The sequence below is a fragment of the Rhipicephalus sanguineus genome, chromosome 11 (genome assembly GCF_013339695.2).
Source record: "Rhipicephalus sanguineus isolate Rsan-2018 chromosome 11, BIME_Rsan_1.4, whole genome shotgun sequence".
Classification (NCBI taxonomy): domain Eukaryota; kingdom Metazoa; phylum Arthropoda; class Arachnida; order Ixodida; family Ixodidae; genus Rhipicephalus; species Rhipicephalus sanguineus.
In genome coordinates, this window is record NC_051186.1 from 32,464,963 (window position 1) to 32,479,137 (window position 14,175).

Genomic DNA, 14,175 nt, shown 5'->3' on the forward strand with positions numbered 1-14,175 from the left:
ACGACCTCAAAGGGGAAACACGGAGGCGGTATGGGATGGAGAAGTCCCGGCGGCGCACTAGTTGGACGTTTGTATCGTTGGCATTGCTCACAACTCGCGACGTATTTAGCTGTATCTTGACGCATGCGTGGCCAGTAAAAACGTTCCAGTGTGCGGCGATAGGTCCTGGCAAATCCCATATGTCCGGACGTTGGGTCGTCGTGCATAGCTTGCAGCACGTTGGGTCGCAAAGCCTTTGGGACAACCAAAAGTAGGCGGGCCCCCTGTGCAGCAAAATTTCGCTTGTAAAGAATGTCATTCCGTATAACGAAAGGGGACTGATGCGGCTTATCAGTGGCAGATGAGAGAAAAGGAGCCAGACTATGGTCTTTGCGTTGTTCAGCATGGAAGGTGGGCAAATTTGGAAACGGTGAGTCAAGAGCTGCCAGACAGTCGTCTAAATTGTCGGCGTCACATTCAGTCGTGGGAAGGGGAAGTCGCGACAGGCAGTCAGCGTCCGCGTGACGGCGGCCACTCTTGAAGCACACATCAAAGTCATATTCTTGCAAACGTAAGGCCCAACGTGCAAGACGGCCGGAAGGATCACGGAGACCAGTGAGCCAACAGAGTGAGTGGTGGTCTGTGACGATAGCGAATCGGCGGCCATAGATGTACGGGCGAAACTTGTGCACGGCAAAGACGACCGCCAGACATTCTTGCTCTGTAACGGTGTAATTGCGCTCAGCTTTACTCAAACAACGGCTTGCGTAGGCAATGACATGTTCGACAGCTCCGTGACGCTGAATTAAGACTGCGCCGATACCAATTCCACTGGCGTCACTGTGCATCTCAGTTGGGGCTGATGCGTCAAAATGGCGAAGAATAGGCCCGGAAGTGAGTAGAAACTTCAGCTGAGAAAACGATGACTCGCATTCTTTCGTCCACTGGTAAGGCACGGCTTTGTTGAGCAGATGAGTAAGCGGTTGAGCGACATCAGCGAAGTTAGGAACAAAGCGCCGGAAATATGAACACAGGCCCAAGAAGCTTCGAAGTTCTCGTAGCGAGCGTGGTTGAGGGAAGCTGCTGACTGCGGTGATTTTATGGGGATCAGGTCGAACGCCGTGCTTGTCTACGAGATGTCCAAGAACTATAGTCTCACGATCACCAAAATGGCATTTCTTTGAATTCAAGGTAAGTGCTGCTTTCTCAAGGCACGTGAGAACAACGTCAAGTCGACGATTGTGTTCCTCAAACGTGCGGCCAAAAATTACGACATCATCAAGATAACAAAGGCATATTTCCCATTTTAAGCCACGGAGAACTGTGTCCATAAAGCGCTCAAATGTGGCAGGAGCATTACACAAACCAAATGGCATGACATTAAACTCAAATAGACCGTCTGGAGTTGTAAACGCTGTTTTTTCCTTGTCGGCAGAGTGCATGGGAATTTGCCAATATCCAGATCTCAGGTCTACAGAAGAAAAATACGAAGCAGAGTGCAGACAATCGATAACATCGTCAATTCGGGGAAGCGGATATACGTCTTTTTTTGTGACAGAGTTCAGCCGCCGGTAATCTACACAAAATCTCCAGGAACCATCCTTCTTCTTTACAAGTATAACAGGCGCCGCCCAGGGGCTAGATGACTCCTGAATCACTTTCTTTGCTAACATTTCTTCCACCTGCTCAGCAATAATTTTACGCTCAGACGGAGATACCCTGTACGGTCTCTGGCGGATGGGATGGGCGGAACCAGTATCAATCACATGGCGAGTGCGTGAAGGTGGTGCAGAAACTCCGTGGCCATTCAGCGCGAAATCAAATACGGATGCATGGTTGGAGAGAATCCTAACTAACGCTTGTCTCTTCTCTGGCGATAGCGACTTGTTCACCATGCCCATAAATATGTCATCACTGGGGCGGGCCACATGGGATGCATCTTTGTTGTCGTCGCTAATGACCGCGATGTTGACGTTACTTCTTGGGTCTACTTCAAACACAGCCAGCCGCATTCCACTAGGCAGTACAACCGGCTCGAAAGAGGAGTTGATCACCCATAGCGCGGATTTTCCACTGCTCGCAGAAATCACACAACGCGGTACCAACACATCCTTCTTGGCACAGCTCAGCTGGATCGGGTCAACAATAACATCAATTTTATCCGCTGCGACACCACAGACGTCAACAGGCACTCCAACTATGGACTGCGCCGGCAGAATTATGTCATCAACGACAGCAATTGTCTGTTGGCCGCGCGTGGCCTCCTCACAAAAAGCAGACAGTAAAACTTCGCCGGCAGCGCAGTCCACGGTGGCTCCGCATTCTTTCAGGAAGTCGATCCCCAGGATAACGTCATGAGTAGAATTCCCAAGAACTGCGAACTCTGCCTGGAACAATTTTGCGCCAAAAGTAACAGTTGCAGTGCACACTCCCACTGGGCGCAATGGTTCCCCACTCACTGCACGAAACGTTGTGTTGGTTCCCCAAGAGAACATCACTTTCTGACCGAGTCGAGTCTTAAAATCGCTGCTCATAACGGAAACAGTTGCTCCCGTGTCGACTAAAGCTGAAGTGGAAACACCATCTATAAGAACACGGACCTTATTCTGCAACATGGAAACTGGTGGAGGCATATCTTCGTGCAGTGAAAAATGTCCGGCGACCTCACCTCCATCGGCCGCGGCGCCTAGTTTCCCGGCGGAGGAGAGGTGAGACGCCGACGACCTGGTGATGGTGATCGACGCTGGCGGGAGGTTGGTGGCGTCACACTCCGCACAGAAGCAGGCGAATCGCTGCGGTAGCTCTGTTGGATGTCGTTTCGGTAGTAGCTGTTCGGTGGCCAGCGATAGTCACCACGTGTACTTGTGCGACGTGAGGATGCAGGGGGTCGTTCATACTGCGGTAGAGGCGCCCGACGTCGCTCCGGGCAGAAGCGGGCTATATGTCCACGAACGCCACAGTGGAAACACACAGGCGCTTCACGCACCACACGCTGCTGAAGGCAGTCAGCAGGATGATCTTGCCACGCTGTGATGTCGGTGGGCGACCTCATGATGCCGTCGTTTGGCGGCTCATAAATATGAGTATGACGACGCGACTGTACCGGCGTCCTTGCGTCGTCGAAGCCCGCAGCATTGATGGATACAGGCAGGGGGCCGCACGGCGTGAAAGCACCGCGGACATGTGCTGTCGAAGTAGCAGCAGCGTCCCGTCGATCGAGTTCTTCGCGTACTATTTGTCGTATAGTTGACGCCAGATCACTGGACGGAGGGCCCACGTCGATGCTCGCGACAGTGGTGACGTTGGGGAGTCGACCGAACTTTGCCGAAATACGCCGAGCTTTAAGGGCCTCGAACGTCCGGCAGTGTCGGATTATGTCATTCGCCGACTGCAAGTCATCCTTGCCGATGAGGTAGTGATAGATATCCTCAGCAATTCCCTTGAGGAGATGCCCCACCTTATCCTCATCAGTCATGACTGGATCCACACTTTTGCATAACTTGAGGACTTCTTCTATGTACATGGTACACGTCTCGCCTGGTACTTGAGCACGTTGGCTCAGCGTCTGCTCGGCCCGCTTCTTTTTCATGGTCGGGTCGCCAAAGCACTTCTTGATCTCGTCGACGAAATTTGCCCACGTTGTCAAATTCTCCTCATGATTCTCGTACCACATCAACGCGGTTCCCTCAAGGAAAAGTGGTACATTGTTCCGCTGGCTGGCAGTGTCCCAGTGGTTATAAAGACTCACCCGTCGGTAGTGCTTGAGCCATTCTTCGACGTCCTCTCCAGGTTTCCCAGAGAACGGGCGTGGCTCTCTGTAGTGTTGTCCAGGGGTGCTAGGCTGAGGCGGCGGGATGTCACCGTCAGTGTTCATCATGCTTGGCAGTGGCGGAAGTCCTGCGAGTCTGCGGCTTCGGCGAAGCTCCAGTGGTTTGTCTTCCGCCGTACTTTCTCGGGGCTCCAATGCGTTACCCAGCACTCTCCACCAATTCTGTTACGGTGAGAGATGTTTATTTTACAAGGCGGGATGATGGATGGTCGCGGAAGGCTTAGCCCAGAATCCAACTCCACTTCTTCCTTCTTCTCTTTCCTTCTCTTTCATTATTGGCAGTCGAGTATTCTACCACAGGGCCACTCCAGTGCTTGAAACTCCTTCACAAACAGACCCTGTACAGGTGTCATGTCGGGCAAACAATCATCTAAACGGATGTAACTTAGTGTGGTAGAGGAGTAAATGACACCAGGCACCGCACAATGCAAATTGTGTAACGAGTGGGGGGTTTAAAGCTTTCCACCCGTTACAAAGGGCTCAGCCTTAATTCATCAGCCACAGCATCAACAAAGGGCACATAATGCCTTACAGAAGCATAGAGGGTACCTTGCTTCTCCACAGAATGCTGAATAATGGCATAGTGGATACTTCCGTACTTATCATCAAAATTGATTTACAGTGTAATGGGTACCCTGCAGGTGTACTTGCCGTAGTCTAGTCTCCACTAGAGTGTTAACAATGAGCTTTGGAAAGAGGCCATTTCTCTAGCTTTCGCTGTGACTGTGCTGCGCTTTTCATGCAGGCCTGGTTGTTGTTTGGTTTTTTTTTTCTTTTTTTTAGGGACTTGAGCAGGAACAAGAACTTCTCCTTCAGTGATCTCATAAAGTGTCGGTGCTTAGTGTGTTAATGACAGGTGAAAACAAAGGGTGCATTCACTGGCAGTTGCACCAAGTCCAACACCAAGTTGGAAGAATGTAGTCGCATGATACATAAACACTATTTACAAATGCTAATGCTGACAGTTCCTTAGAGGAATTTTAGTAGCAAATGCACAAAATGCACAAACAGTGGGGTGTGCTTTAAGTCTTTCTGCACAATGGAGAAATTGACTTCTTTTTTTTTTTGTGAGTTAAAAATTTTTTGTGCTACAGCTACTGAGTTTACAGTGCCGTGTTTGATACTGATTTTTTATAAAAATCCTGTGACAGCCAGGCTCACATTGTTTTCACACATGAACTCTACGTAGGAGGCGGAACTACTTTGCTGCAGTTAAAATGACATTGTTTTGACTAATTAGCAAAAACTTGTAATTAACGTTTTAGTTATTGACTTGAGGGCAGTTGTATATGTTAGAAAGTTGTAGTGCATGCCAATTTATGGCATACCCATTTTTTAGAAATCGTGAAAGTTGCATGTAATTCGAAATATTCATCATCAAATTTAATTGTAAGGGCGATATCGAAACTGACCACGCCGGGCGTGCAGGAAATGCGGCCTCTGTTGCATAGGACTGGAACTAGACGTGACAAAGAAGTGACGAAGTTGACGAAAACTCAAAGGAGTGACAGTAACTGTGGCGTAGATCAGTCACAATAGGATATTGTATTCGATAGATCAGTTAATTAGGAGCAACCTTTGCAGTGCCTTTTTGTCGGACAGCCTTGTTACTGCTTGTTGCATCCCAAAATAATGGTGGCAGTTGCCGCTAAGTGGACGAGCTGTTGTCGCTGCCTTGCAGTCACTTTGTGTTCAACTGTGTACTTAACTTGTCAGGCGATTTCCCTTCTCATGGATAGAGCTTATCAGGCTTCCTTCCTTCAGAGGGCAGCCACCCCCCCAAGCGTCGTGCACAGCCTCTTGGAATGGAACTGTTTCACATAACACGACTAACCAACCGAATGAGGCGTGGCTTGCTGACTAACCCCTGCTGTTGTTTTCAGGGCCCAATTTTTAAGTCTCCTAAACTCCCTACGGTGAGTGTGTTCATTGTAGCTTCAACTATGATGGTGGTGGTTGTTGTAGTCTGTTGTGGTGTCGGTGACGTTTTCGTCTTGGCTGTTCAGCGAGTGCTGGAAATGGTGCTTGCGTGGCTGGCTGGCATACGCTGTGAGGCATGCACGTTGCAATGGCTGGACGCTGTCGTCTTGTTGGTTAGGTTTACTTTTTTGTTTTTGGTGATTGGAATTGGTTTTTAAGCCTTTTTAAGCTTTTCTTTGCTCCATTGTAGGGGCTTAGGTCAGGAGTCAACAGATTCCACTGATATCCAGTGCAAGCTTCTGTGGGGTAAACGTTTCATTCTAAAAACTTATCCTCTCTGTGTCATTAGAGGTATTGCAATATATATATATATATATATATATATATATTTAGACAGCTTCTGTTGCAATCATGGGTTCTATATCGTTTCTGTGAACGGAGGGGCCACTTTCTAATACTAGAACATCCAGCATGCTGCCGATGTTAATGCACCTGTAAGCATCGTCCACACAAATGCTTGTTCTGGCTTTGCATTGGCATCTGCTTCCTTTGAAACCTGCATCTGCGTTGCTTTTGGGAAAAATAATTGCTCTCAACAAAGAGCACTTTCTTGTAACAACGGTGCTGTAACACGCAGATGATGGTCCATCTTGCAGAACTACTTTCAATTGTCAAGGGGCTTGCCTTTATCACGACTAGTTTCAGCACTTAGCACACTGACATCAAAAGTAGTCAACTGCTTGTTAACACACACTGCCGCAGACTGTGAAAAGTTTACTGCCTGCATGTGTGAGTTCTTGTACATTACTTCCGTGGTGGCGATGCATGTTTGGTTTCTCGAATACCATTCTTCGGGGTGTTTCTTGGGTAGCTCCTCATTCTTGTACGTGGTAAACGTGGCATAGCTTAGATTTGCACCGTTTCATCATACTGCTGTTATAAGTATGTAAAACTAGTTCACAGAGGCTGTTTGTGGGCTATTGTGTTGCTTTCTGTGGTAATCTTACATATAGCTGCATGTTGTGTTCCAACTGGAATGTGCAAAGCTATACTAGTTTGGGTCAATGATTGAGGTAGCACCGAAATGGGGTGATACATGTTTAACTCGTGGCAGGAAAGCTTAGCTTAGTTGGTGAATGCTCATGCTTGACAAAACGGTGCTTGCGTGTGTACTCCCCCTCTCTTTGTCTGTTTCAAAGCCATTTTGTCAAGTATGACCGTAGCGCTTGCAAGTTGTGATGCGTGCAGTGTTTTGAATGGCACGGTCCTCCACACCTCCCTGTGCTTTAGGGAGAGGAGGTGTCGGTGCTTGCGCCACGCACGACGTCGGCGCCACGCAGCCGCACCTCCGAGGAGCCGCACATTGGCCGCTACCGACTGCTCAAGACCATTGGCAAGGGCAACTTTGCCAAGGTCAAGCTGGCCAAGCATGTGCCTACGGGAAAAGAGGTGGCCATCAAGATCATTGACAAGACGCAGCTGAACCCGTCGAGTCTACAGAAACTTTTCCGAGAGGTGAGGTTTGGAATGAGGACCATTTTGCACTAGCTATCTCAAACAGCTAACCAATGAACCATTTTTTAAAGTAACCATTGCGGAGTCACATGTACTGAAAGGGATACTAAAGGCAAATAATAAGTCAACGTGGATTGTTGAATTGGCATTCCAGAAACGTTGTAGTGCTTGTTTTGTGCCAAGGAAATGTTTAGTTTCAAACAAGATCGCCTTTTAGTGGTATGCGTACCATTAGCACAATTCAAGTTGCCTGCCTCCTAGAACAGCCTTCTGACGAACCCATACTCGCTCTTTACTCGCTTTACTGCCTGACAGCCAGTGCAACAGAGCAAGGGGCTTTAGTGGAGCAAAGCCTGGCAAAAACGTAACTTCTTCTCAACGTCATGAAGTTCTTTTTTGCATGAAACAGACTGAAATGCACTAATTGCATTTTATTGTCTTGTAATGAATGGAAATGTTCTTTTCTCTCATGGGTAGTTTGAGTACAGAGGCTTTACTACGTCATCGGGCTTGTGTTTCAGAATGTCCCACTGGTGGTGTAAATCCTGTCCAACATTCACCTTAATATCTCGCTTACTAAAGTGCTGCTGCGTATCACGTTTTAAGTGTTCTGAAGCATTGGCCTTTCACTTGACATAAATTCTTATTTGCCTTTAGTTTCCCTTTAACGCGTTTTGGGGAAATTTCAATAAGTAGTTGACACACAATGTTTGATTGTATGTTGCGCAGTCATGTATGTTGCACAGTTATTTGAAAGTTCGAACACTCATTGTTTAGGCAATTCGTATTTCCTTGGTCTTAGTTTGAAACGATTTGTAGTGCTAGAAACGCAGAACCAAAAGAAAACAAGGGGACATACGGGCGCTAACTTCCAACAAAGGCTTATTGAACATCACACGTATTTATACTGTGGTGTTCAGTAAACATTTGTTCGTAATTAGCGCTCATATTTCGTCTCCTGTCTTCTTTTGTCTGTGTTTCTTGTGCTACTAATCGTTTCTGATGTACAACCAACAGGCCCAAATCGCCACAATTCTGAGTTTGAGTTTGCCATGTTGTGTCGTCTTGATTGCACATTCACTTTCTGTTACATTCCGTGTAGGTTCGCATCATGAAGATGCTTGACCACCCAAACATAGTCAAGCTGTACCAGGTGATAGAGACAGAGAAGACCCTCTACCTGGTCATGGAGTACGCCAGTGGGGGCGAGGTCTTCGACTACCTCGTCGCCCACGGCCGCATGAAGGAGAAAGAGGCACGCGCCAAGTTTCGCCAGATCGTGTCGGCCGTCCAGTACTGCCATCAGAAGCGGATCATCCACCGTGACCTCAAGGCCGAGAACTTGCTGCTCGACGGCGAGATGAACATCAAGATTGCAGACTTTGGCTTCAGCAACGAGTTTGTGCCCGGCATGAAGCTGGACACATTCTGCGGCAGCCCGCCCTACGCAGCACCTGAGCTCTTCCAGGGCAAGAAGTACGACGGGCCCGAGGTGGACGTCTGGAGCCTGGGTGTCATCCTGTACACGCTGGTGAGCGGGTCGTTGCCCTTTGACGGAGCCAACCTGAAGGAACTGCGCGAGCGGGTGCTCAGGGGCAAGTACCGCATCCCCTTCTACATGTCCACCGACTGCGAGAACCTCCTAAAAAAATTCCTCGTCCTCAACCCTGCCAAGCGAGCCACGCTCGAGGTACGACCGCATACTCGTTGTCTTACCTTACCTTCACTGTCTTACCTTATGGCTACATGTTTTTCCGTATGATATTACTGCATTGCTTAAAACAAGTCATAATTTCTTAAAGCCTGCTTGAAAATATACTGCTTCGTATCTACACAATCAACACATAGAATTCTGTGTTGGCTAGTACAGTCGGAGCGAATCAGCTGGACTACAGTATCAACTACATAATGCGCCTCAGCTATTTGCTGCATTTTCAGGAATGTGGCATGAGTTCTCTGGTGTTACCTGCCGCAGTGAAATAGTGGTTTATGATTGTGGGGCTTGACTGCCGTCCCAAAGGTCGCGGGATTGAATCCCAGCCGCGGTGGCCGCATTTCGATCGAGGCGAAATGCCAGAGGCCCGTGTGCTTAGATTTAGGTGCCTGTTAAGCAGCCGCAGGGGGTTGAAATTTCCGGAGCCCTCTATTGCGGCATCTCATAATAATGTGGTGGTTTTGGGGCGTAAAACCCCAGATATTGTATTATATGTCTTCTCAGCATCTGCCTCTTGCACGTTATATTATGTAACGAAATGTGGTTATTGTGAAATCGGAAGTTCATATTGGTCCCTTGCCTTACAGAACATTAAACTTTCGTTTTTAGATCCTTGACTTGTTTCGCGAAGTGCTTAGAAATCCTCAAATGTTGCTTTCAGCTATGCTTAGTTAACCTTATTATATGTGTATCTGACCACAACAGTTATGCAAGCCAAGAATAACCGTAACACCAACATTTCTTCTAAGTCATGCCAGTCCGGTGGTGGTTTATTAAAAAAAGACTGAGGAAACTTTTTTTTCCTCCTGTGTGCAGCAAGCAAAAAGCTGGCTTGTCTGATGAGGTGGCTTTGTTTCACACTGTGAGGCACCATGGCTTTCTTGTCAGGGCCTTGAAACTGTTGAATTTTTTTTGAAAATTATGAACCCTCACATTGTACAGCAGTGCATAGAGACATTAAAATTTTAGCTTTCGAGAAACACTGCAACGTATACGGTACTGCGCAGGCTCTGAATGCCGTCTCCAATGACTGTGCATGTTATTTCAACAGGTGATAATGAAAGACAAGTGGATGAACATAGGCTACGAAGACGATGAGCTGAAACCTTACTTGGAGCCTGAAACAGACTTCGGGGACTCCAAGAGGATAGGTAAGGTTTTGTCCTCTGTGGCTAAAGCTTTGGCTTGTGCTTCCACGGCTACTAACAATCACATCCTCTGAAGCATTTTGTCTCAGTACTGCGTGATTGCTTTGAAACCTTCCTATGAGCTGTCTGTGGAATTTGTGGCATATGGGAACTGTCAGTGTCGTCCAGTGATGCACTAGTCCTGTTTGTTCAAAGCGAACCTCATCTGATTGTCCAGCTTGGTTTATTTCAGTCCCATCACATTGCTAACATTGAATCATAATCACGGCATCCCAACTTCCCAATGTGTCTGATGATGTCATGCAGCTGTTACTGTGTCACATTTACTGTGCACATGTGTGCCTGCAATTGTTGTTAACTCCTTTCACCTTGTCAATCTTTCTCTCCTAGCATATTCTAGTGTCCAAAGGCTGCAACTGTAATGGCAGCAATTGTCGCATGTAACTGTATTCATACTCAGAAGCTACTGGCAACAGTACCTAATTATGCTGTCAGTGTGCCTAAATGAACCGTCAGCTTAAATAGAAATGCAGACAAGAAACGACTGATTGGAATGCCTGTTATTCATAATTACGTGAAAGTGAAATGTGCAATCGCTTTATAGTAGTTTTCTAAGCGTGGAGTAGCCCCAGATTTGTTTTGGAGTTTGAATTAAGTCACTGTTACGATTGCAGGTAAGCCTGGTAACTGAGTGATTTCATTGCAGTAGATTGAAAATTTTTCTCACTTGAATTTTCGGTGATAGTAATGTTCAGCTGCCATAGCTCAAAATGGTTCATGACAGTTGACTGCCATCTCGAATGGCTTGTACAGAGCTTTCCCACACCGGTAGGAAATGTTGATCCAGGAAGTTCTGTTAATTTCAACGGACTTGTGTTTGCTAACCATCAGAAAGATCTCGGTACCCCATATCAACTACGAGGAGGTGTACAGAATGCATCCATTGTATGTGTTGCAAGTGTATTTAAGTTTTGCTGCCTGTAGTTTTTACAACTTATACAAGTGCCTGAGTGGCATGATTCCCATTCCCTTCTCTGGCATTTGTTCTTACCGAGTTAACTGTCGTCCCTTTTGCCCCCAGTTTTTGTGTGTGCCTGTGCGTGTGTCCCCTTTGCCTCACTCTCCCCACTCCTGCCCCTCGTTCGTTGTGGAACTGCGGCTGTACTAACCTGTGACTTCCCCCTCACTCTCTTCCTTGTCTCCTCCTGTCCTGCTGCTGCTGCTGCCATCACCTCTCCCTCCTCCTCGAATGCCCCCATGGGCAACGGCAGCTCTGTCTTCCCGCGCAGAGATCCTGATGTCGATGGGATACAGCCGGGATGAGATAGAGGATTCCCTACGCAACAGGAAATATGACGACATTATGGCCAACTACCTGTTGCTAGGAAAGCGGACCACTGAGGTAACAAATCTCTCCCTCACCCCTCGTTCTTTTTGTCCCGCATCGAAGTGCAGTGCTTCAGCACGAGTGTTGCTCTATGTTGTCCTCGTTCTTTGCAGAATGAGAGCTGTGATTCGAGGTCTAGTTCCAGCTTATCCCTTCGGACATTGAGGCCCAGCGGCGTGGAAGCGGCGGCCGTGCCATCGGCGCCCAACCAGTCCCCTTCCCACGTCAAGGTGCAGCGCAGTGCCTCGGCCACGGCCAACAAGCCGCACCGCAGGCTCAGCCACGGCGCCACCGAATCGGGGGCTACCACACAGGCGGCAACCCCCAGCGCCGGTTGGTGGCTCTCTGCCTCGCTGTCAACCACCGAGAGTGTAGTGCACCTTTTCTGTGCCAGTAGAAGAGCTGCTGCTGCTATCGTTTTACTTGGTGACAACTTACGAATTGTACCTATAGTACTTGTTTTGATGGGTCAGCCAAATTGCCCATTGCCACAAAGTCTTGGTAGAGGCAAACTTCTCTGTTAGTCTCTGAAAAACTGCGTCAGAGCACGGAGCTGCAGTGAACACGCAGGAGGTAGTTTTGTGGGTGGAACTTCTACTGACTTCTGAGGTTGTCACCGTGCAGCAGACTCCCTGTGAGGCTTGAGTCTATTCTTTAGATATCTGTTACACTTCAGTAATCTTTTGATTACCTGATTACAGCTCGTGTGTAGTCAAGATGACCAAACTTGCCTAAACCACTACACTCAGTTTAAGGCAAACCAAGCTACAAACAGTTAATGTTCATGGTTGAGCGTCTTCTTCCCCTGCAGTAGGTCCCAGGATCGATTCCCAGGGCCGACCGGAAACCCACCGGTTATTTCGAATGGGAAGGGGGAGTACACCGACCTGTCGCTCGAGGATTTGGGTGTACAATCTCGAAATATGGTCCAGTGAGGTTGTTGGAAGTCATCTGGCCATTCCTAAGCTCACCACTGTTTGTGGAAGGCAGAGAAATCTGCCGCTGGGTGCCTACCAGTAAAATAGGCAAAGTGCGCTTCAGCCTAATTCTTGGCAGTTTGAAGCTGTAGTCGCTTAGAAGGACAACCAAATTGGTTGGCATGGGACCACTAAACAGTTGGCGTTCAGTGCTTGGACTCTGGCGGTCTCTTGACGGCCCGTGCTCTGCGCCCTGGGCGCAGGCACCCCGGCGGCCGCAGGAGGGGGAGCGGCCTACAAGCGGCAGAACACGGTGGATGTGCCCCGGGAGAGCCCCGGTTCTCCCCGGGCGGCCCCCAAGACGGCTCTCAAGAAGGCCGGCTCGGGTGGCACCACGACGCCGCTGGCCTCCTCGGCCACCAACGCGACGAGCAGTCCCTCCAAGGCAGCGGCGGCGGTAGCCGTGCGCAAGGCCCCCAACTCGGCGCCCAACTACATCAAGGCCAACCTGAGCGGCATTCCCCGGCGCAACACCTACAACTACGCCGAGGCCAAGGCTGGCAGTCCCGCCACCATAGACGCACCGGCCAGGTGAGCCGAGAACGGATCGCGCATTTTTCCCTTGTGTATGCACGGCATCATTGATGTTCTGTGGTAGAGTTGAGTCATCCCTGCAGTCAGAAATGTACCTCAACTTCAAGCCCCGACTTGTTGTGTTCGGATAGAGTAACAGCCAACATAAACATCCCCGAGGTGCCTATTGCATTACTCTTGAGCATGTAAGTCACAGTCCAGAGAGGCCTCGCCCAGACTGCTGAAGCGCGGTAGCTGATCACCTTCGTGACTAAAGAAATAGTCCCGCTTAGCACTCGGCGATGCTCTCTAAAGGCGGGGTCACCGGCCGTCCGGCTCATGAAGTTAGTCCGGAGAGCGCTCCCGTTGGTGCTGGCTTGTGTGCATCCGCCTTTGAGGAGGAAATGCCGCGGACTTCTAAAGTTGTATCCGACTATAGAAGCTCTCCTCTCTGAGAAATCCGTATGGATTTCCTTGTGGCTTTGTGCTACAAATAGGTAATTGTCAGTCATTCCTTTCATAAGGCTTTTGACACCTTGCAGGGTACTGCAGAACTCATTTGCAAGAGTTATGACAATGTCAGTCGTCGAAGTCAAGTCATGGCTTCAAGTTAAGGCAAATTTCTAAATGAAATACAGTAGATAAGAGTAGGTTACGCCCTGTTGTGCTTGCAAGTTTTTGAAGTAGTGGTAGCACAGGGAAATGTTGCGACTCGCCTAAATGCAGCTTCCCCTATCAGTGTTGCTGTGGAAATCGGTGCAACTGCAACACCTCATGCAGGTTTTCTATTGTGGGACTGGTTGAGCATCCGACTTGACCCCATATCTATGAACTCAGTTCCACGGGAACTCTTGGAGCAGGGCCTTGTTAGTGTAGGCCCTCATCAGAAGCAGCTGATGCACGTGGTATTATTGACTTACAACGCCAACTTGGCCTGCTGTTGTCGAATGTGTGTGAATGAACTGGTAGCTCTGTGCTTGTGTGCAAGAAAAAGTAAAGGGGTATGCTATGCGATAAACACATCATACAGGCAGCCAGTAAAAGAATCCCGGTCTAGTGACATTACGGAATAAGAAAGCCATGAATGATAACATTTTTTTTTTTACTGTAAGGAACGTTAGTTAAAAGGTGTAGTCATCTCTTATTGGCTAGTAGCAGCGGTAAGGAATTGTGGAAGCAGTAACAAAGGTCGC

At 48.5% G+C, this 14,175-nt stretch overlaps 1 protein-coding gene across 21 annotated transcripts in view; it reads left to right on the forward strand.

The window, feature by feature from the left end:
* Window positions 1-14,175, forward strand: part of LOC119374220 (MAP/microtubule affinity-regulating kinase 3) — a 209,561-nt gene that overhangs the window by 103,709 nt on the left and 91,677 nt on the right. For 14 of the 21 annotated variants that reach the window (XM_049420462.1, XM_049420461.1, XM_049420467.1 and 11 more), the window contains 7 exons: window positions 5,692-5,724; window positions 7,019-7,243; window positions 8,346-8,933; window positions 10,009-10,108; window positions 11,377-11,507; window positions 11,606-11,825; window positions 12,673-13,000. In XM_049420462.1, the coding sequence (XP_049276419.1) occupies window positions 5,692-5,724; window positions 7,019-7,243; window positions 8,346-8,933; window positions 10,009-10,108; window positions 11,377-11,507; window positions 11,606-11,825; window positions 12,673-13,000 (1,625 nt within the window). The remainder of the gene's footprint in view (window positions 1-5,691; window positions 5,725-7,018; window positions 7,244-8,345; window positions 8,934-10,008; window positions 10,109-11,376; window positions 11,508-11,605; window positions 11,826-12,672; window positions 13,001-14,175) is intronic. The other 7 variants (XM_049420470.1, XM_049420459.1, XM_049420469.1 and 4 more) reach the window with 3 other exon arrangements.